Here is a 24,990-nt window from a genome sequence, read left to right as displayed (position 1 = left end):
TAGTTTGGAAGTGACGATTCGGACATAAACATGACTTTAGTAAGGAAAATGAGCGCTCCACATACGCTAATGTGGGTTGACATTTATGCAGCTTTGCATAAAGCGCTGGTGAAATATCTTGCCTTTGTAGCTCCATAATGTTTTTCACATTGTTTTTTTTTTCAGTCGCTTTTTATTGTAGTTTTTCAGCTCAAGCGGATCTTTTCCGACATCAAGGGCCTTTAGATCAGCTTGGGCCTCTTTGATGGTGTACGTACAACTTTCCGTTTTGAGTGTTAAGTTTGAAATATAGTATCGAAGACAAATTGACTGACTAGTCCACTTTGGATCGTTGACTGAATTTTTGACGCTCTTTGCAATAACTCCTTCACCTTCCTATGCGTTGACTATATTTCTTTCACTTGTGGAAGTCTCTCGGCCTAATATTGACAAGCATTCTACCAGCTACGCCAACGAGTAACTACCTTAGTTTCTTAGCGCCTAATTGCTTCACCGCTTAAATTGGTACTATTTATTAAAAGTTACTCAAAACTATGACTATGTAACTTAAAAAGCTGATTTATGACCTAACCAGCAGAATATGACTTTATATGACTTCATAACTTTATTAATATACCTCATAGGGAAGCGTTTTTTTCGTTAAAATTGATTTCACGTCTTACTGATGCAGAGAAAAAATATGACTTTAATGGTTTTGAATGGCCCTAGTTATGACTGTTAATGACAGAATTCTCGAAAATGAAATCAGGACGACACACATAGCAATAACTATGAAGTGAAGGTAAATCGCACCGAGCGCGGAAAAGTTTTTCAGTATACCGGAGGTCCGCGCCCCCCGTCAGATGCTTTCACGCCTCCCAAGGGAGGCACGCCCCCCAGTTTGAGAACCACTGGTTTAGCCTATATTGTAATTCACTAAGTTTTCTGTTGCTACTGAAGTATGGGAACAGTTTAGCATGGCTGAATTATCTAGTTCACGAGGCACGCATAGAACACCTATGTATATAGGCTAATTATTTTATGTTGTGATTGTCAGGTTTCAATAACAATATTTGCATATTTTTTAAAAAACGTTTTCAATATACATTCATATTTATTTATTGTGGGTTCCCACATTATAATCAAGGCATCAGATTCCAAGAAATCGCGCCAAGCGCAGAAACAAATTTCAAGATAAGTAAAATCTGCCCAAAAAGACTCTAGTGGCATTTCAACATAAACGATGAAACTGCCATATGCAGATAAATATTACCTCACCATCATGAACATGCCATGAGTTTGGTGACAAGTGAAGGATTCGCCCGACGTCTATGAGTCGCGTTATGCAGTATACGCTTTGCAGCGAAACAGTCACATGTGGTAAGGCTCATGATTGGATCGGCAGATACGCAATTGTCTAAATGTTATTGTCGACTTATCCTGCTACAAGTTGGCAGATACGGAAACAAAAAGTAAGAAATATCGGCCTGGTGTAAATGACCATAGTAGTCGACAAACACAATGATAACGAAAATATAAATTTTATTCTGTTCATGGTCCTGGAACCCCCTAAAATTAGCCTATATATTTGCATTATTGTCGAGTTCTGGCATTGTGATGCAACAGGACTGTCTGACTCTTTCTCCTCAGCAGAGGAAAATTAGTATATGATACATGCGAACCATTCGATATCACCAAACAGAGTTATAAGAGGGCCTTTACCAAGACTTGAAATGGAAACTGAGTAGTCAACACAATGACTTGGACTCGGAATCAAGTCATAGTACCATGACTCGGACTTGAACCTCTGCTCGATGACTTGGACTCGGACTTGACTCGGTGGTGAATTGAAAATGACTTGACTTGACTCGAGTCAAAACCGTAAAAGTGAGAATGACTTGTGACTCGGAGCTTTGTGACTTGGTTACAACTCTGCATGTCAGTAGTAGAATAATAATAATATTAATCTAATAGTAACGTATCTCTGTTTCTTAGACGGCTGAGTTCTTACATTGTGCAGTGCTCACCTCTGCCACCCCTTTGGTATGATTTAAATCGAATCGCCTTTATGTTCTGGCGGATGTGTACATGGGTAGTGTACAGCGGTGGTCAGTAACGAAGTACTTCTACTTATTTGAAGTACTCAAGTAGTTTTCCCCTTCTTATGGTACTTACTCAAGTATAACTCATTTTTGCTACTTCTATTTCCGCACTTCATAATAATTTGGGTTCAACTCACTAACTTTTCGCTATTTTCAGTTTGTCAAATAGAAATAGTTTAATACTTCAATCAGAAAGATAGCCTGGGGAATTTCGGGGCTGATTTACGGAGTACAAACATTTAATTTTCGTAAAAATTAGGTTTAACTCAGAATTTTCGTCCCGCTTCGCGCACAGCTGAGATGGAGTGGCAAATATGTTTTCACGAAAGTATCGGTGAATATAATTTACGTAGCGGGTTGTGTAGTTCTGTTCACAACGCATTGTCGCCGATATGAAATATTTCATCGTAGTAAATATGATCCATCAAAACGTTTGGAACCACCGTTTCGCAATCTAGCAATTACCTATCATATAGTAATCTAGCAGCCCATGGCGTGTATTAAACTGGAATAATGGACTCTGCGTTTTTTAGCGTTACACCTGTTTTAGCAGACCACCGCTGAAACTTTCTGGACGAGGGACATGAAATATTTTTCCCGGATTTTAGAAGTATTATTTGTATTTCTCTTCCAATTTCCAGTATCATACTTGAAATTATAATTAGTTTCAGTTCCTTTGCCTGGTGAGCATACATGTTGATGTTTAAAAGGAAGTACTGTAATGCCTCTATTTTCCAAAAATATAGCTACACTAATGGCATTTTTACGATCCACCATATTTTTTATCGACGGTTGTTTTAAATGTAACCCTATCTATGACCAGTCGAACTGCTGTCTATTATATTTTTGTGGCATATTTAGTGGTCAATCAGAGCCGCAAGAAGGCGACCTTGGCAGAGCGAAAGGATTCACGATGTTAGTTTATACACACTTTTTTATTTTCAAGACAATGACTTGCGGCGAGGTTCCTTATTGCGGAGGCAGATTCCTTTAGAACTGGATTCCCGGATACATAGACATAATAGGTCAGAAGATGATTCCGATGTCGACATGCTTATTATTATATTGATATTTTTTACACGCGGGTTATATGTATCAATCCACTATCCAAGTCACTGGCATACAAAGTTCGAATAATAGCGAACAGATTGCTTATAGGCAATGTTCCCTCTAAGCTCCACACGTGCGCAAATGCGCAGTGCTGAAACGGTCTCTGCGCACAGAAAATCTAAGCTGCGCACAAAAAATCTGAACTGATGATTTTTTTTTACTCGAAGCGCACTGTTCTACAAAGGACCGGGCAAGCGTGCAGACTCGTGAAGAATTAGAGGGAACATTGCCAGGGGCAAATGGTGTTATCGCTGAAGTCTGAAACCGAGGTACAAGTGCGGCCCGTAAAGGTAAATATTGCGCTCTGCGAAAAAATGATAATTTACAATGACGGGCGCCTCACGAAAGAGATTTTTCTTTTAGTATATGGTCGTGAGCGATACTGATATCATTTCAATAGCGCAATCTTTTCCGAGAATGGCGAAATAACATGGTTTGTCAAAGTTATAAATAGCAATGGGTTATCTCGAAGTTAGTCTGCGAGAAACTTACGAATAATATTATCCCCGTGGCATGAACATTGCATAAGATTTACTGCGCAATTACATGCCGTGAATTTTCGAAGTCATCACTTACATCATGCAAATCTGATCAAGTATGGCGAGACAGGATAATATGCAGAATATGCCAGTACAAGGACGAATATTGTTGAAAAAATCCATCCCCTTGCAAACGTTGATCGGGAAATGCTTCAACTGCGCACTGTAGGGCGTTGAATTACATCAGCTTCTCAGCAACACAAATTTTGATTTTATTCCATTCGTTTGAACGGGAATCTTCTGTCGATAAGGTCATACGCTAATATTGTTCTTGCTTCAGTCAGACTTGAATATTCGTATCATTTTGTCCTGATAGTAATGAGTGCATTGCCGGTATTAAGACGTCACATCAGTGTTTTAACGCGGTAGGCCTACATCGATCGCATGTATTCATTTGAAGGGCGTCCTCGTGCGTGTACGTACCAGAGGTGGTCAAAGTAGTCACCGTCGCGCCGGAATTTCTACTCTAGTAGACGTAGTAGAGGCGGTTTGCTAGTAAGTAAGTTGGTAGGCTATTCCACGCCTATTTTTGCCTAAAAAACTGAAAACTGTCAAGTAGAAGTAGAAGTAGTATAAAATTATAACTACTTAATTGGTAGTGCGAGTAGGCAAAATCTCCTTGAAGTACTACAAAAAGTAGAAGTACTTCGTTACTGACCACCTCTAGTAGCCTGCGTACGTCTGCTAGTAATCTATATGTCATCATGCTCGGTAATTTATCGCACGAATACAATTATCGAATGAATGTTATCCAATGGCAGAGCTCATGGCCGTTACCATTGGCAAACATTTAGGCTATACAAGATATGAAACTAACAATAATATACATTTCTTGATCATTACAATTATTAATCTACATGGGATTATTCATCAGTGGTAAAGTTGTCGTATATATTTGTCATCACTAGGGCGGTTTTTTTTTTGACCTAAAAAAAGGAAAATTTTGACCAAATTTTAACCTAACGTATGCAAATTAGGTGTTTTCCCACATAATGTTAAAATTGTACCACTTATCTTCATTTCTGGTTGGAATGGACTGTCCTAACGAAGTAGTTTGAGCTGAAAAAACGTAAAAAGTAACTTTTTACACAAAAATACAATATTTTAACGAAATCTGGCCCTATGAAGAATTCTAGTGGTTGGTTACAATATGTATTATGGTAGAAATAATTGAAAAATTTTGTAGTACAACGAGGATACTTTCCTACATTCTTGTGTAGAAAGTGCATGTCCTTACTAAGAAGATTGCCAATGACGTTCAACAGCAGCAGTTGTTGGCTGACAACACTCAAAGTTGCGCGTACACTGCTGGTGACACACTGTGTTGCTCATTCTGACGATGTTGTCAACATCACAATTTTTCATTATGCACTTCTTAATATAAGAATGATGCAATGCGCAAGAAGTCTTTCTTCAGTTAGGATATTGCGGTACGTTGACCATAACACCATATTTACCTACTTGTTTCATTTGACCGTTTATGATTCACAATGAGCAGACAATTAGCCGTCTACAACAGTAGGCCTATAAAATAGGGTACAAGCTGTAAAATATCAAATGATAAGTACACCGACAGTGCAAAATCTACGTTGCAAACGAAATGCAGACGTCAAAAATTTTTTGACTTAATGAAAAATTTTGACAAATTTTGACCTAACGCTACAATTTTGACAAGATTTTGACAAATTTTAACATGTCAAAAAAAAAACGCCCAAGTCATCACATCCGAATTCCATCAGAGTACGACGCAGCATCGACTCTTGTCTGCAGATTCTGGCGCCCCCTTAGTATGAAATGCAGCCGTTTCTTTCTTAGTGATCTTTGCGGCAATTGTTTCGTTAATACCATTTGCGGCAATTGCTTTCTTGTATTTTTTACACGCTTCTTGAATACTACTGTAGTACGATATGTAATTTTCCTTGATTCTTCCGTTCAGCTCGTCACACATCTTCTTGGTTTGTTGGACCACGTCGACGATATCCAAGATTTCCAGAACGGTATCGACGACAGACATTGCAACTGCAACCACCCCCGTAAACTTGCCGATGCAGTCCATCATTTCAAACGCACTGGATTCGACTTCTTCCAGTGGAATCCCGGCGGACTAAGCGCTAACTTGGCTTCTCTCATTCGATATATTCATTTTCTGTCCCATATGACCAACATTGCCATTCCTTGAACCAGCTTGATCCCACTTTTAGCTATTACCGGTAGTTTTAATCCCACCAATGTATTCATACATTTCTTCACGTCAGCGTCACTGCGCTCACTCAAGTTTAGGTCGTCAAGCGCGTCATAAACAGCTTTAATCTCTTCGCTGTCGAAAACTTTTCTGGCGGACGCGGCATATTGCTTGAAAGTCGACGCAGTAATTGTACCCTTTTCTCTCTGTATCTGAGCCATGAACTGCATCAGGTACGAACGACACATTCGGTTGTCCATTCCTTTCGGAGCTTGCGCATTAATCAAGTGGTTATTTGCTTTATACTGGTCGATGTAGGATTTAACGTCGGTATTTATTCTTGCGGCGATTTCAGTGTCCACTATCTTCAGTTTTTTATTTAGCTTGGTGGATTTCTTTGAAATCTGTGCCTTCAGTATCATCGATTCTCCTTCCAAAATCGCAAACGCTGCCAGACCGAAACCAAAACTCCAAAACGAGGCTACCGCAGCCGCATCCGCTGCAATCTGCATTGCATCGGAAGCGATCGTCATATCCCTTACTTCGACTGCTAAATCGTTAAGGGTTTTGAATTCTTCGTTGATAGCGTCGCCAAATTCGAAGCCATCCATTTTTAAAAACAACTTTAACTCGGAAGTCAGGCTATCGACGTTTTTATCACTTTCCGATTCCCAATTGGATACGTAATTCAAATAGGTAATTAGATCGGTGCTACCCATGGTGTATTGACTTTACCAATTTGATCTGCCACTGTACTGTAATGCAAATTAAATGCTGCAATAAAACTTGAGCAGACAAGAGGACATGGATATAACAGTAAATGAAATTATATTTGAAATCTCAATTGGTATTGTGTTCATTGCGTATTTGTACTGGTACAGGGTTATGCCTCAAGATTTATATACTCGTTATCGGCACATTCACGGACTCGTGGTCATAATGTTCGACTACTATTACACATTAGTACTTAAAACGAGTTTGCATTGCAAGATATTACATAACAGGCGTTCATATTCTCATGACGCGAGTATTTGGGTTGTAGAAATTATTAAGCCAACTTTCCGCAATTGATGATTTGGCAACTCATTTTAGCTGGAGGGTGGTGCGAACGTGTGTGAACCTCAGAAATTTAGAGGTTCACGTTCACAAACGAACCTTGGTAGGTTCTGCACTATGAACCTTTTTCATAAATTACAATTTTCACTTCATTATAACATCTTTCGTTGAAATTTACTGCGGGCCACTCTATGCATGGCGTTGGGAGCTTAGAAAAACCAACACCAAACGAGCATGCACCTTGAAAATCTCAAAAATTGTACTTGCTTCGCTACAAAAGTTTGCTCGAAATATCCAGCTTTCCGTTTGTGAATATTTATTTACTCTCTGCTGTGAGCGTGACCCGCAATCACAAAACATCAAGAGCGAAATACACTACATGTAGGATTGTAGGTCGCCAGCGAATGATACTTATTCAGCCGATCAGTGAAATTGATATCGTTGTCTGATGTAAAATATCTAGCCCAGGCGTACGGGATCAATCCTGCTTGCACATGTTCATGTTCATATTGTTCATTGTATCATAAAAACTAAATCCGTGCGATACACTGTAAAAAATAAACATGGATTTTATCATGAAAAGGACATGACTTCCTCTTTCTCATGTTATTTTCATGAAAACACCCACATGGTTTTGAAATCTCATGTTCACATGATAAAAACTTCCATGTGGAGACATGATAAGGCATCCATGTCTATGGTTATCAAGTATAAGAGTATATGTACCATATAGGCTCAGCTTCAGTGATATCATCATAATTACCATCATCATCGTAACTGAGAGAGAGAGAGAGAGAGAAAGAGGTGAGGGGTGAGAGGGAGAGAGAGAGAGAGGAGACCGGTGAGAGAGAGAGAGAGAGGGTGATTGCTAACGTTGAGCGTGATAGATATCAGTCTTTAATCTGACCTGATCATAAAACCTACCGATCAAGAAGCCGGACGTTTTACCATTCCACTATTTCGCTACTACAGTCGACTGATAAGTAAACATCGTTACATCCTCACATCCTCTCCGTATTTATAATTCGTATATACAAGTACGGTTTTATCATGGAAAGCTGATATATGTTTTTTGGATCATTTGACGACACAACACCAATAGCTATGGTTAAAAGATGGTTTTTCAAAGGATCCGAGAAAGTGGTTCTCACTTATCACCTGCAATTATATGATATTATAGGGAAAGGATATCTTTTCCTGATTTCTGCCAGAATAACAGAGGTCGATTTGATTTGAGTAAAGGGCACTATAGCTTGAAGATATTTTAATTTGTCTCTTTGGAATGACTAGATTTCGAATGAGACGAGTCTTACTGAAGTTGAGTGATCTGGTCGCTAGTTATAGGACAACCGTTTACCCTGATTTTAGTCGGCTTAGCGGTAAACCGTGCTGGGTATTCAAGTGTGACGGCAGGAGTTCATGAAAGTCGACAAAAGAGCGCGCTTTTTATGAATTTCGCGGGCTCGGATATGATATGAATTTCGCGGGCTCGGATATGATTGGCTGACTTTTCACGACTGACTGACTGACGAAGAAGAAGGGTCGTGATGAATAAACTCGACTGTGGAATATTACATCGGAAGATGTACGCAATTGAGAACACGACCTTCGAACGTTATAGTTCAATTTTAGTGTCGTTTTAGGTCGTAGACGTCTCGATAGGATTTTGATTTTTGTGATTCTGACTATTTCGGTGTGCGCATATGCGCGTTAGATACCGCCCCTTTTCTCAGAAAAGTGTGTTGAGCTGAACAGTTTAACGTCAACTGACGGTCATGGACTGGGTTTGTCCAGTTAGGGGATGTATTTCTCATAAGTTTTCGTCGCGGAAAATCTTGCTAAACCATGTACGCATTGGTCATCGTTGGTGCAACTCGTTCAGCTGCAGTATGGCACCGTGTTGTGGACGTGCTTCGCCGCTTACCTTTAGTACTTACCAAAGCTTCAGGATGCATCTCTACCGTAGTCACGGCCAACCAGCAGTGTCGAATTCAGGTTCTGAATTAGCTTTGCATGCCGATTCCACTCTACAGCAGTCAATCAGTGTATCGGAAACTCATTTGCAGCCAGAGATTGAACAAGGCAATGACAGACTACCGTTACCTGATACACAGACTTTAATGATGTGTTTTTTCGGTTCGCTCTGCAATGTCGGGAGAAATATCTGTTACCAATTTCAGTATCTCGCGACATTTTATTCGGCGTTGTGGAACTTTTAGATTCGTATAAAAATGCCATTGACGGCGAAGATGTCGATCGTTTGCCAGATCTGGCGCTCATGATGAACCAGACACAAAGTGAACACCAATTTAGGAAGTGTTTGACAAACATTGGACTGGTTGAGCCTGTTCAACTATTCTGTCGAGGAGGTGAAGACCAGCCATATCAATATATTCCCATATTGAGTACTATTGTAAAATACTTGTCACACAGGGATGTTATTGAAAGTGTTGATAAGAATATGTCTTCAGCTGCTGATGGATTGCTTCACAACTTCTGCGATGGTGATTTGTTCAAAAATAATCGATTTTTAATGGTGATCAAAGTTTACTGCGCGTTCATTTATATGTAGATGATGTTGAAGTTTGCAATGCGTTAGGGAGTTCTAGAACGATACACAAGCTCACTTGCTTTTATTTTATATTGGGCAATGTTGAGGTGAAGTTTCTGTCCAATTTAAGGAATATTCATCCTGTGGTGATTGTAAAAACTTCAACTGTGAAAGAAATGGGTTATCATGCAATACTTCAGCCACTGATTCAAGATTTGAGAAAGCTAGAAACATCTGGCATTGATGTAACTCTTTGGAATGGTGTAACGAGGCATTTCAATGGTAGTCTAGTGACCATTACTGCTGATAATTTAGCAAGTCATGATATTGCTGGGTTTCGTCGCTCATTCAGTAGTGGTCGTATATGTAGATTCTGCATGTGCCATTATTCTGAATTAACCACAAAATTTTCCGAAAGTATGTTTGAATTGCGTTGTTCATCCAACCATGAGCTGCATGTACGAGATGTATCAATGAACCCCTCTCTTGAACGGGCGTATGGAGTGAGAATTGGCAATCCGTTTTCAGATCTTTTGTCGTTCGATATGATTTATTGTATGGTTCCCGACTGTATGCACGATCTGTTAGAGGGGGTCATGATTGTTACAATTGACTATATCCTAACGAAATTGATCCTTAAAATTCCTGAAATGACAAAATCAACATTTATGGAACTCGTTCAGCAATTTCCATATGGCAAGCATGAAATCAGGAATAAGCCTCAATACAGAGGTAAAGTTTCCTCATTGACAGCAACCCAGTGCTGGTGTTTTTTTAATCATCTGAGCCTCATGATAGGTATGAGCATCAATGAAGGTGATGAAGTGTGGGAAATGTATTTACTCTTGTCTAAAATATGTGACATTGTATTTGCCAAACGTGTTTCGACTGAGATGGTACATTCACTAGACGTGCTAGTCGTCGATTTTATCGTGCGGTGCTAGAGATAGCACCAGAAATCATCAAGCCGAAATGTCATTACTTGTTACACTATGCAAGGCTGATAAAATTGTATGGTCCAATTAATCATTTATGGAGTTTACGCTTCGAGAGCTATCACCAGATCGTTAAAAAAATATGTCGAATTTCTGGGAACTTCAAAAACATAACGCATACAGTGGCGACTCGTCTGCAGTATAGAAAATGTTATGAAATGGCTTCGCTCAACTGTTTGCATGATCAACCCAGGGATATTGAGCCAGTAAACTTATTATGGGAAAATGTACCATACCACTATGTTGCTTTTCTTGGAATACGAGAAGTGAATGGACAAGTTTGTGCCTCAAAATTATACGACAATGGCTATGAAACGTATGAAACAGAAGCTGTTTATGTCATAAATGAGGACAACAATGGGCTTGTATTTTGCCGTGTTGAATATATTCTACATTTCAATAGAGAGTGGCACATATGTGGTAAAGTAATGAAGTCAAACTTTGTCCCACATTTACACTGCTATAGTGTGGCGGAAACAGGTGCTGTTTATGTTTTCAAACCTGGGAACATATTTTACCAAAGGCCCCTTGATGTACACAATGTTGGTGAAGCGCAGTACATCAGACTGCATCACCAAATATGTTTTTGATTTGAAGATTGACATTGTATGCTTGTTGTGCAGTATGTTCAGATTTGAAAAATTCTCAGGAAACTTCTTTCGCGTAATTCTAAATGAAGGTTTAGTGTATAAAATTACTTTTATAAGCGATTTCGGTCATCTTCATCTTGATCTTGAGTCCTATAAAGGCCATATGCATTTCCATTTTGCTCATTTGGATTTACGCGAACAATTATTTTTGACAATTTTCTAAATCCGAACAACCCTATTGTGCAGTATTGTCATCGTGAAATTTTGATCTTTTGTGACTTTATAATTAAAAAAAAAATGTATTTCACAGATACATACTACAGTTATTTGTGATACTACTCTAGTGATATTGAAAATGAAGCTGCTGGTTTCTTATGGAGATCACAAACGAGTGATCACAGTGGAACACAGATTTCAGATTAATGAAACTGTGAGAACTATATTTCATAGTAATATTGGGGGCAGGTCATTCAAGTTGCAATATTATGACGAGGCGTTTGACTTGTATGTCGATCTTTATGATCTCTCGGCCATTCAAGATAAAGGACAAATGCGGCTGATCTTGACAGACACTGGAAGTAAGTAATTATTTTCACAAATATATTGGTACTGTACTAATTCCACAATGCATCTCGTACCCCCTTATGTGGCGCTTCGCACCCCAAAGGGTCATGGCTTGTCATGGCGCGCCCCCAGGTTGAGTACCCCCGTTCTAAAATAATGAATATGCTACACTGGAATTATTGTCGAATACTTCAAATTCCAAAATGCCTCTGCGTGTTTGAGACCTCTGTTTTAGACGGACAAAGTAAGAGTCGTTTCGGGGGTTCTGACGGATACTGATACCGAATATGACTTTAGTTTTATTACAAACTATAGATAACTATAGTTAAGGTATCTATAAAAACTGTGAACACTGCTTACCATTCCTACACACAAATATTGCCGGTAATGGCCGTGCCAACTATGTCCTAGGTAATGGCTTCACTAAATAATCGACGAATTATGTACCCGGCGAATTTCATTTCGCGATTATGATAAATCTACTTATTGCAGTAGCAGTATCGTTATCAGCAGGCTGCGTTTTCGCATGATGATGCAACAGATAACGACACTTGATTGAGAACTCGGGACACTTCGACTATAACCATCGCGCGTAACATTTCCAAGTTAATGCGCAACGATTAGCAGTATTTAATCACACGATTACCATTTCATAATCGGGACTCTTCTATACTTTTACAGAGGAAACAGCTTCCAAAGTCAACAATGCCTCTGATGTTGAACAAAGTGGATTCGATGTAAGGGATTCTGGTTGCAACCCAACTATAGCTTCACAAAGAGAAGATAATGAAGCTGAAATAAATACTGACATGCCTGCTGATGAAAGTGTTAGTGCCAGCTGTAGTTCTTCACTACCTGAGATGCCTGAAAAAGAATTTGAACGTCACGGTATATTGACTTGTCCGAGGAATTTATATTGTTTTCCTCATTAATCATATTGTCTTCAGATATAGGTATATCGAACAGCACCTTGTCACTCTCTCATTCACAAGAAGCTGCTTGCTCAAGCGGCTTTCGGGATCAGTACCAATCATTGACATGGCCAGCAGATGGCTATCGGTTTTCTTTACCCAAGGCCATTGAACAAGAGTTGAAGCAATTTGGTGAGATACTGCAAGTTCCTGGGAGATTGAAAAAGGACATCGTAAATCACCTGTTTTGCGATTTAAGGAATTACACAGGGTAAGGAACCGTACTGATGCAAAACGAACATTATGTTGATATCAGGTATATGTTCCAAGGTTGTATCCAACAACATACGAATACAACAGCTCACTGTCTGCATTGATTACAAAATATCCTGTACTGAAAGATCGATTGCTGTTCGAAGGACGTGAAAGATATGTGAGTCACTTGACTCTGACTCTGAGCTGTAGAAACAATTCTTCAACTTTTTCGCGTTACAGGGATCATGGAAAGAAAAGCTTCACTCCAAGTTCAGAGAATGGCGTAGGGGTCTTGACAAAGATCCCATCGTTAATCAGAAAAAGCAAAAGCATGGGCGCCGCGGTGAACAAAGATCTCGTGAGGTTGTTTTGGAAGACTCGAGTACAAGGTGCAAAACTCCTCGAATCTCAACATGCAATGTAAGCGTTTTCTAATCCTGAATTGTTCATTTCGCTAAGTGGTTCTATACCAGGGGCTGGCAACATACGGCCCGCGAAGGGATTTTGTCAGATTTTGTCAGACCCGCGGACTTCTTTCCATCTTACGTGATAATGTGGCCCGCGGCCCCAGTCTACCGAGACTCCCCACTACTTGCTTACTAGGTCCAATATTAGTGACTGTATGTTATTATATACTTGCGCATGTGCAGCATGCGAGAGTGAAGCTTGCGCGTAAGTTCATACAAGCGAGAAGAATTGCAATATCCGCATTTACCATGTACTCAACCCTAATGTCGTTTGTGACAATCATAGTGTTTGCCGAATACAATGGTCATTAACACCAGGCTCATATTTCTTATTTTTGATTCCGTAACTGCCGACATGTAGGTAGCACAGCACACTTCTGGGCTTGTAAGACACCGCTTATGCCAGTCGTTGCCAACTGAAAACGGGTCTCGGGCTACTTTTCAAATTTCGTAGAGGACGCGGGACGAATGAATTCAATATCGCTATTAATTAGGCCACACCGTTGAACAACGACGCTATCTCGTCACGTACTCAACCCGAATGAAACGATATCGTTGTAAATTTGGGGTACTGGACTTATCGAACACCTTGAAATCCTAATTAAGGATTCCACTGTGTGTTGATTGATCGGAGAGACAATGATATTCTCAAATCCACACTGTCTTCGTCATTATCGGCGAGAAATGGATTTGAAGTGTCATATCCGGCCCGCCGACTGGAGAAGTTGCCGGCCTCTGTTCTATACCATATGTTTGCTACCAATTGTATGTCATGCACAGCATATCGATATATGTTCAGTAAATTGAGAGATAATTCTGTAATCTTCTAACAACAAAAAACTGTCTTAAACATTCAACACGTCTACCCTCCCGAGGATGAAATTAGCGTAATCGAGCACCAAAAAGAGATGAGAGCGGAGTGGAATAAGAGGGTGCCGGATAAAGTGACTCTGGACGATCGGATGAGGAGAACTTTTAAATCGCGTCGTGACAGCGTCGTAAATGGGATGTCCACAAGAAAGCTGATAGAGACGTATCCACTTTTAACCAATGCTGACTGGGTAAGTATAGCGCAGTGGTTTCAAACACAACATTGCTTTACCAAGTCAACCTGTGGCTTTGCAACAAACCCTCATTTTCATTTTCCAAAATGCTAGGATATCACAGAACGAAGTATGTATATTGATAAAATAATTTACAATACCTTTGACATATTCAATCACAAGCCGAGCTCGTCTCGTGTTTAAATTTCTACTCTGAAAGTGAAATTGTATAGGTGATAATTAATATGTAATCCGGCCTGCTAAGTACTTCATTCTCCATATCATGACCGCCAAACAGTGAAGTTGCCCGCCCTTGCTGTAGACCAACTTCATTACTTAGATATGTAAATCTGTCACGATGTTCAGATATTGGAAGAAATGAAATTATTTTTCCTGAAAGAAGCCTATTCTGATGGTGACTTGACCGCGAAGATTTTAGAAAAAACATGGAGCTCTGCACTCTGTCTCCTGCAACCTCAAAAAATTCCAATAGATATACAAAAAATTATGGGTAAGTAACAGGCTTTTACAAATTTCGCTAATTGACGGTCGATATCTGTTTAGTAGTTCTAGTTTTAAAAAATAATTAGTTTTAGATCCAGATTTCGGAAAGCGAGTATACTTCTAGTTCCAGCTTCACAGTTGTGCACTTGAAAAATAATAGGTTTTAAATAACTATATTTGCAGTTCAAACTACATAAACAGTAACTGCATTCATTCAATTTTAAACATATTTTTATTCTACGAGTGTTACACTTGAGCTGATTTCTGGCACTTCGCATTCAGGCAATCAGAAATTGGGCTGGATGGTCGGCATCCCCACCATTTTCAATGAACGCTTTGACAGCTTCCTGATTGTGGATAAGGTGAGTTGTCGGTTCCATACTATTACCGAGAATGCTATTACCGAGATGGACACTACCGAGAATGCCATTACGGAGAATGGACATTACCGAGAACGGACATTACCAAGAATGGACAATTCCAAGAACGGAAACCACAGAGAATGGACACCACCAAGAATGGCCAATGCCAAGAATCTTGCTTACTGTAACTGACGTTGTCGGGAAATTTATACCTGAGAATCGATACCGAATGTGACAACGCCGTGATGTACACACACGCAATGTCCATTCTCGGCGGCGTCCACTCCCGGCAATGTCCATTCTCGGTAATGTCAATTGTCGGTACCGTCGTTCTCGGTAATAGCATTCTCGGTATTGACCGGACACCGAGTTTTCGGTGATGGCCAAAACGGGTTTGCTCAATATTACTACACTACAATACTACAATAATAATGATACTCAATTCAGGTTCAAGTGCTTGTGCCCAGCCCTATTAACCATAAGTTCCTGATTGTAAAATGTTGTTAATACTAGTTCTAGTAGCGAATTCCAAAAAGTCAATAGTTCTATAGGGGCTGATGGGATGCATGGAATTGTTTTTTCACCACCAGTCTCAAGAAGAACTACATAAAGAATTACCAACAAACAGCAAAAGTCAATTTATTTAATGCGATGGCCGTGTTTGTATATTTTCCACTAGCTCAGGGCGGCCAACCTTTTCAACCAAGGGGCCACATGAGATCTGCGAACCATTGCGCCGGGCCGCTTGAATGTTAATGACAGTTTTTAGCCACCCGATAGGAGCAAACCGGATTAGGTAATGAAGAAAACAAGACTTATATTACTACGCATCAGAATCGATAACAATTATGTAATGAAAAGTCAGTGTGCATAGTGCACTCATGAAGTAACCTCGCGAAGCACGAAAATATTTCTAAGTTAGTGAATGAGTTCGGCCAATACTAATGTCACTTGCATATATTGCGGGTCACCTCTGTATACCACTGGGCTCATTTGGCAAACACAGGATTATTCGGACATATTAATATCTACGATTTCGGTGAACATGCGTCTATCATTTTGTGCCAAAGTTTCATCGCCAATCCTCTTCGTCAAAATCTCTGCAGGTGCAGACGCGAGGTCGGATGTTGGATGTCACGTTCTCTGGATAATCGTAACATCAAATAGTATAGTGTTATATGGGTAAAGGAACTATGGAAATGAAACACTGTGCATAATTTATGTATACTGTGATGAATTCAACTTTGAACCGCCTTGAAAACTATTGAACTTAATTCTATCAACTTGTGTGCCTTGAACAATGCATGGATAGTAATGACATTGATATTCATTATAGGATCCGAAGAATGTCTACCCGACTATGAAGTACGACAGTCTTCAACAAAAGTGGACAATCCATTTTGATGGGGAGTCTGTCGAAGGTGTAAGAAGTTTTCATCATGCATTGGCGACAATGATGGCGACGTATTGGGTCTTCAACATTAAGTTTGCGCCATCGTCAGCTGGATCATTAAACTTTGTTGCAGCTTTTCTGGCGCAAATTCCTGACGCCAAATATAGCCCTGGTGTGCGCACCAAAGTCAGCTCAATTGTAGATTGAAGACAATGGTTGTAGGGCTCTAATTTATTAATAATTTAAGTTTGTTTGTTTGGTTCATTTCTCCTTTATTTATTGAAGATTTTAGCTGTCTTGCCACAGTGGGCATTTAGCAATAATTGTTGTTTATGCATCATTTCGTTCACTGTTAATTTAGTTCACTGTTAATATACATTGCTTTTTTGACCTGGCTCTCAATTGCTATCTAACCACAGATTATGGGTGCATTGGTTGAGGTGAAAGGTCAATTTGAATCATTATTAGGACATGGGTAGGAACATGGATGTCAACAGGTATTCATGTATGTCAACAAGTTGTCATGGGCATTTTCCATGCCAACATGACCCAGGTGTGACCAGGTCCAGACTATGGGTACACCCATGGATATTTTTTACAGTGTAGGGGTGTTGACTACTGCTGTTTAACTTGGTAATGAGGTAATAGCGGTAGCAAGAATAGAAACCCGATTTACACTCTGCTCAATTAATCAACGTAGTAATACTCGGACGCCGAATACAATGTCCGGTCTGGCCTGTACCGTTAAGGCGTAAGCATATATTCCCTTGCAAGTCCTTTTTGAAATTGTTGGCAACGAGACGGAAGATATTGATTTTATCGGATTATTATACCATTTGATTGCCCCAGTTAATACATTAGGCGACGTTAAAAACATCAATATGTACTTCAGCATCGTGACATTATGTGGCCTGCGTTGTCGCTAGGTATCGTGTACATTAAAACAGGCTAATACTTCGCTGAAATGCAGGGCTGGAATTAGCAATATGACGTTACGTGACGTCATGAGGTTCACGTTCGTGTTCACACAGAACCTTTCAAAAAGATTCGCGTTCACACGAACCTGAACCTTTCAGAGGTTCACACCATCCCTACTTTTTATCATTACAATTTTTCACGTCATTATCACATCATTGTTTGAAAGTCTTTGCAATTCAACTTCGGGCGACTCTATGCATGGCGATTGCAACATAGAAAAATCAACACTCTACGAACATGCACATATTGCACATGCACCTTGCCAACAAAAAATATTTGACTTGCTTTTTTACGAAAGTTTGCTTGAGATAGCCAGTTTTTCGTATATTTAGAGACTATTTGCTGTGATCTTGACCCGCAACCACACAACATCAAGAACGAATGATACAAATGCAACTAATAAATGAAATTGATACGAAGAATACATCGTTTTCGAATGTTAAAATCTAGCAGGCTTACGGGATCCATCTTGATATGATATGTTTATTGTGTCATAAAAACGAAATACGTTTGATTCGGTTGTTTCTTTGTTTGCTTGATATTCGTGATGTTTCTCGACTAGATTGTTCATTTAACACCAGGCCGATATTCTTTATTTTTGATTCCGAATCAGTGGCGTAGCAGCCACTTGGCGGTTCTGGCTCTGCGCCAGGGGCGGCAGGCTCCAAGGGGGCGGCAAAATGTGGCTGCACATTGAGAGAGAGATATGGTATTCTTTTTCGTCTGCAACATCGAGATGCTTTGACGACGGAGATTCGATACGGACTTTTTTATATTAAGGTCATCTAGTCTGCACTGCACCCCCGTTTTTTCTCTCTGCGATTGCTGAGTGCCTAGCGGGATAACCGCGGATACCAGTTTTCGAGTCTTTGGTCTGACCCGGCCGGGGATCGAACCCACGACCTACCGATCAAGAATCCGGACGCATCACCATTACACTATCTCGCTCGGCACCGTGTACAATCTGTACACAGCCGACTAAAAGAAGCGTTTTGGTAGTCCTATAGCTGGCGTCCCGTGAGCTTAAATTTAATCAAACAGGTCTCAATCGAAAGCTAGTGTCGCGCTGATTCCAAAAACACAAATTAATATGTTGACATGGCGATGGAACCACTCCGAAACAGCCGTCAATGCCGATTGTTGGGAGAGTTCGCAGAAAAAGGGGAATGCCTGGCGAACAATCAGAAGATGCTGGCCTCAGTGTTGTTGAAGAATGTTAGACGATGCATGTTTCAAGCTTTGGCAAGATTTAAACTTGAAGCTGAAACTAGGTTTACCGGCATACACCACTTAAATGATATGTTTGGATTTTTGAATTCCCACGCGCTGCTGCAAAGCGAAAGTCAAAATTTATTCGCCAGCGCTTTTGGAAGCACTTATGACAACGAGGTGACGTTGACGAAAATCAGTCTTCAACTTGAGATTATCACCATATGGGGGCCAAAGACCACGTTTGGACTGGGGCACGAATTGCTGTTCTGGTCCTGATTCTAGCTACAACCCACGCTAACATGATATATAAGCCCATGGCTATGACGGCAGGTCCCAATGTTGAGTAAAGAATTGGAAAATAACGATTGGCGCCCGTTTCAAGTAGAGTCATATGAGAATAAGACGAAGCGAACATAAAATTCTGCCTTCAACTTTATACAGAAATTGTACTGCAAGCTGCGCCGTCACGAGAAACGGCTCGGTTATGATATATGTACCACCAGCTGATGATTTTTACTGCTTCGTTGTGGAAACCGCAATGTTTTATTTGACGAGTACAAAATTTCAAATCTTTGTCAGATGTACGTACGTACTACATAGGCCTATTGCTCGCCAAGCAGCAACGGTCAAACAGCGTTTAACTAAGCATAAGCATGACCAAACATTAATACATAAGTTACGATTTTAAACTATAGGCAGAACGGAGCTAAATCATACTGCTGCGAGGTAGTGGCTTGTGGAACGTGTTGATAACATGATATATAGCACGGCGGGTGTTCTTGCAATCATACTAATGTACGTAGATCGAATAACTATTTATTGTGGATATTTCTTACGCAATGACGCGAAAAGCTAATAAGCTGCTTCTGATGTAATAATGAGCAGTGGCGTTAGAAAATCAGACGTTTGTGCTTTCGCTAACCTGGTATACTATCTCTTGTTCACGAATGTTCAGTTTATGTCATAGTCCCTGTACAAATGAATAGTAGTCGTTCTTTCACAGAGAAATCGATTAGATATGGGAAGTAGTCGATTACGATTACGATTACTTCGGATTTTTTCCGAATGTAATCGATTGCGATTACGATTACTTGAAAATGCTGTAATCGTCGTAATCGATTACGATTACTAATCGTGATTACGCCATGTCTGGACAACAGTGCGCAACAACTATAAAAAAAACATCATTTCTGATTTTTTGTGCGCAGCGTAGATTTTCTGTGCGCAGAGACCGTTTCAGCACTGCGCATTTGCACACGTGCGCAGCTTAGAGGGAACATTGGACGTAACCCAAATGCAGTAAGCCGTTCAGTCTCGCAGAGTCCACACCATATAGGACACTATATGTCGTATGGTGGTAGTAGAATAATAATGATAATAATAATATAATAGTAACGTATCTCTGTTTCTTAGATGGCTGAGTTCTTACATTGCGCAGTGCTCACCTATGCCACCCCATTGGTATGATTTAAATCGAATCGTCTTTATATTCTGGCGGATGTGTACATGTGTAGTGTGCAGAGGTGGTCAGTAACGAAGTACTTCTACTTATTGGAAGTATTCAAGTAGCATTTCTCTTCTTATGGTACTTACTCAAGTAGAACTAATTTTTGCTACTTCTATTACTACTTCATAATAATTTGGGATCAACTCACTAACTTTTCGCTATTTTCAGTTTGTCAAGTAGAAGTAGTTTAATCCTTCAATCAGAAAGATAGCCTTGGGAAATTTGGGGCTGATTTACGGAGTACAAACATTAAATTTTCATAAAAATTAAGTATAGCTCAGAATTTTCGTCGCGCTTCGCGCACAGTAGAGATGGAATGGAAGATATGTTTTCACGAAAGTATCGGTGAATATAATTTACGTAGTGGGTTGTGTAGTTCTGTTCACAACGCATTGTCGCCGATATGAAATATTTCATCGTATTAAATATGACCCATCAAAACGTTTGAAACCACCGTTTCGCAATATAGCAATTACCTATCATATAGTAATCTAGCAGCCCATGGCGTGTCCTAAACTGGAATAATGGACTCTGCATTTTTTTAGCGTTAGACCTGTTTTAGCAGACCACCGCTGAAACTTTCTGGCCGAGGGACATAAAATAATTTTCCCGCATTTTAGAAGTATTATTTGTATTTATCATCCAATTTCCAGTATCATACTTTGAATTATAATTAGTTTCAGTTCCTTTGCCTGGTGAGCACACATGTTGATGTGGAAGTAGCCTACAGTAATGCCTATATTTTCCAAAAATATCGCTACACTATATGGCATTTTTACGATCCACCATATTTTTATCAACGGTTGTTTTAAATGCAACCCTATCTATGACCAGTCGAACTGCCGTCTATTATATTTTTGTGGCATATTTAGAGGTTAATCAGCGCCGCAAGAAGGCGACCTTGGCAGATCGAAAGGATTCACGATGTTAGTTTATACACACTATTTCTTTTTCAAGACAATGACTTGCGGTGAGGTTTCTTATTGCGGAGGCAGATTCCTTTAGAACTGGATTCGCGGATACACAGACATAATAGGTCTGCAGATGATTCCGATGTCGACTTGCTTATTATTATATTGATATTTTTTACACGCGGGTTATATGTATCAAATCCACTATCCAAGACACTGGCATACAAAGTTCGAATAATAGCGAACAGATTGCTTATAGGTGCAATAAACAAGCTCTCTGTCTTGGCCCAACCTGGTGCGAGCAAAATTGACCCCATACTAGCCCGAAAATGAGTGTTGAACGGTCTCTTCCGGTGATGAAATCAGTGATCTCGGTAATTTATCGCACGAATACAATTATCAAATGAATGTTATCCAATGGCAGACTTATGGCCTTTGCCATTGGCAAACATTTAGGCTATACAACATATGAAACTAACAATAATATACATTTCTTGATCATTACAATTATTAATCTACATGGGATTATTCATCAGCGGTAAAGTTGTCGTATATATTTCTCGTCACATCCGAATTTCATCAGAGTACGACGCAGCATCGACTCTTGTCTGCAGATGCTGGTACCACCTTAGTATGAAATGCAGCCATTTCTTTCTTAGTGGTCTTTGCAGCAAATGTTTGGTTAGTATCATTTGCGGCAATTGCTTTCTTGTATTTTTTACACGCTTCTTGAATACTACTGTAGTACGATATGTAATTTTCCTTGATTCTCCCGTTCAGCTCGTCACACATCTTCTTGCATTGTTGGACCACGTCGACGATATCCAAGACTTCCAGAACGATATCGATGACAGATATCGCAACTGTAACCGCCGCCGCAAACTTGCCGCAGAAGTCCATCATTTCAAACGCACTGGAACCGACTTCTTCCAGTGGAATCCCGGTGGACTCAGCGCATTCTTCGATTGTGGTATTTGCTATCTTCATTTTCTGTCCCATGATCGCCATTGCCATTCCTTGAACCACCACGATCCCACCTTTAGCTATTTCCGGTAGTTTCAATCCCACCAATGTATTCATAAATTTCTTCACGTCAGCCTCACTGCGCTCACTCAAGTTTAGGTCGTCAAGCGCGTCATAAACAGCTTTAATCTCTTCGCTGTCGAATACTATTCTGGCGGACGCGGCATATTGCTTGAAAATCGACGCAGTAATCGTGCCTTTCACTCTCTGTACCTGAGCCATGAACTGCATAAGGTACGAACGACACATTCGGGTGTCCATTCCTTTCGGAGCTTGTCCGTTAATCAAGTGGTTATTTGCTTTATACTGCTCGATGTAGGCTTTAACATCGCTGTTTATTCTTGCGGCGATGTCAGTGTCCACTGTCTTGAGTTTGTCATTTAGCTTGGTGGATTTCTTTGAAATCAGGGCCTTCTCTAGCATCGCTTCTCCTTCCAAAACCACAAACGCTGCCATACCGAGACCAAAACTCCAAAACGAGGCCACCGCAGCCGCATCCGCTGCAATCTGCATTACATCGAAGCGATCGTCATATCCCTTACTTCCATTACTAAATCGGTCAGTGTTTTGAATTCTTCGTTGACAGCGTCGCCAAATTCGAAGCCATCCATTTTTAAAAACAACCTTAGCTCGGAAATCAGGCTATCTACGTTTTTATCACTTTCCGATTCCCAATTGGACACGTAATTTAAATAAGTAATTAGATCGGTGCTACCCATGGTGTATGTACTTTACCAATTCGATCAGCCACTGTACTGTAATGCAAATTAAATGCTGCATTAAAACTTGAGCAGACAAGAGGACATGGATATACCAGTAACTGAAATTATATTTGAAATCTCAATTGGTATCGTGTTCATTGCGTATTTGTACTGGTACAGGGCTATGCCTCAAGATTTATATACTCGTTATCGGCACATTCACGGACTCGTGGTCATACTGATCGACTACTATTACACATTAGTACTTAAAACGAGTTCGCATAGCAAGATATTGCATAGCAGGCGTTCATATTCTCATGACGCGATTATTTGGGTTGTAGCAATTATAAAGAAAACTTCCCGTAATTGAAGATTTGGCAACTCATGTTAGCTACAGGGGTGTTGCGAACGTGTGTGAACCTAAAAAATTTAGAGGTTCACGTTCACAAACGAACCTTCACAAGTTCTGCATTGTGAATCCTTTTTATTATTACAATTTTTCACGTCATTATCACGTCATTGGTTGGAATTCTTTGCATTTCAATTTGGGCCACTCTATGCTTGGCGATGGCAACATAAAAAAATCATTACTCAACGAGCTTGCACATTGCACATGCACCTTGCCAATAAAAAATATTTTACTTGCTTTGCAACAAAAGTTCGCTTAAAATAGCCAGTTTTTCGTATATTTAGTGACTCTTTGCTGTGATCTTGACCCGCAATCACACAACACAATCAAGAGCGAATGATACATATGCAACTAATCAATGAAATTGATACAAATAATACATCGTTTTCTAATGTTAAAATCTAGCAGGCGTACGGGATCCATCTTGTATGATATATTTATTGTGTCATAAAAACTAAATGCGTTTGATTCTGGTGTTTCTTTGTTTGATTGATATTCATGATGTTTCTCGACTACATTGTTCATTTAACACCAGGCCGATATTCTTTATTTTTGATTCCGAGTTAACCCACTTCTAGCGCGGCCCACTTCTCGGCTTTATAAGAGACCGCTTATGCGGATCACGAAGCGAGAAGAAGCGTTGTAGCTGTGGATCACATCACTACGCTTTATCGCCACGCTGGGTGTTGGCTACTGTATTATATAACTTGTGGAGTAATATCGGAAGCAATGCTGAAGTACATGCTGACTTTTTAAACGTTTCCAAATTTACGAACTGGAGCAATCAAATGCTAAAATATTCCAATAAAATCAATGTCTTCTGTCGCTTTGCCATCAATGCCTGCTGTCCTACACGATACCCAGCGACGACTCAGACCACATTATGCCGCAATGCTGACTTTATGAACGTCTCCAAATTTACGAACTGGAGCAATCAAATGCTATAATAACCCAACATATTCAATGTCTTCTGTCGCATTGCCATCAATGTCGACAAGGAATGCAAGGGAATATGATCCATAAAGGCATCAGCTAACACGTACCCTACACGCATTCACCCAATAACCCTAATTCAGAGACATCGTCTGATCGGTGGAAGATCCGGTACACAAAGGTCAGCTAATCAACGCTTCCAATTCCATCAATGCCGACAAGGAGCGCAAGGAAATATGATCTTACGCCGCAACGGTCTATGCCAGACAGGACAAAGCATTCCGCGTCTGGCTATTGATACATTGTTATTGAGCAGAGTATCTTATTTCAATCCGTTCCTCTGTGTCTTTCTACGCACTCTGTACAGATGTTTGACAGAAAGATCATAAAGGCGTGACGTCCTAAGTTCACGTTTGCGTTCACACTAAACCTTTCAAAGAGGTTCGCGGTCGCACGAACTTGAACCTTTCAGACGTACTTAAAACGAGTTTGCATTGCAAGATATTACATAGCAGGCGTTCATATTCTCATGAAGCGATTATTTGGGTTGTAGATATTATAAAGCCAACTTTCCGTAATTGAAGATTTGGCAACTCATGTTAGCTGGAGGGTGATGCGAACGTGTGTGAACCTCAGAAATTTAGAGGTTCACGTTCACAAGCGAACCTTCATAAGTTATGCATTGTGAACCCTTTTTATTATTACAATTTTTC

The 24,990-nt window shown here is 40.0% G+C and overlaps 1 protein-coding gene across 1 annotated transcript; it reads left to right on the top strand.

Moving 5' to 3' along the window:
• The first annotated feature begins 13,191 nt into the window (after positions 1 to 13,191).
• On the top strand, positions 13,192 to 17,104 carry LOC145454634 (uncharacterized). Its single transcript, XM_080332623.1, has 4 exons — positions 13,192 to 14,362; positions 14,711 to 14,855; positions 15,131 to 15,210; positions 16,547 to 17,104. The coding sequence occupies exons 1-4, from the start codon at positions 14,210 to 14,212 to the stop codon at positions 16,808 to 16,810; spliced, it is 642 nt and encodes a 213-aa protein (XP_080188749.1). The 5' UTR covers positions 13,192 to 14,209; the 3' UTR covers positions 16,811 to 17,104.
• Positions 17,105 to 24,990: the final 7,886 nt, after the last annotated feature.

The sequence above is a fragment of the Botryllus schlosseri genome, chromosome 13 (assembly GCF_051294905.1).
Source record: "Botryllus schlosseri isolate E-star chromosome 13, Bs_hap1, whole genome shotgun sequence".
NCBI lineage: Eukaryota > Metazoa > Chordata > Ascidiacea > Stolidobranchia > Styelidae > Botryllus > Botryllus schlosseri.
This window is presented reverse-complemented; position numbering and strand designations above follow the sequence as displayed.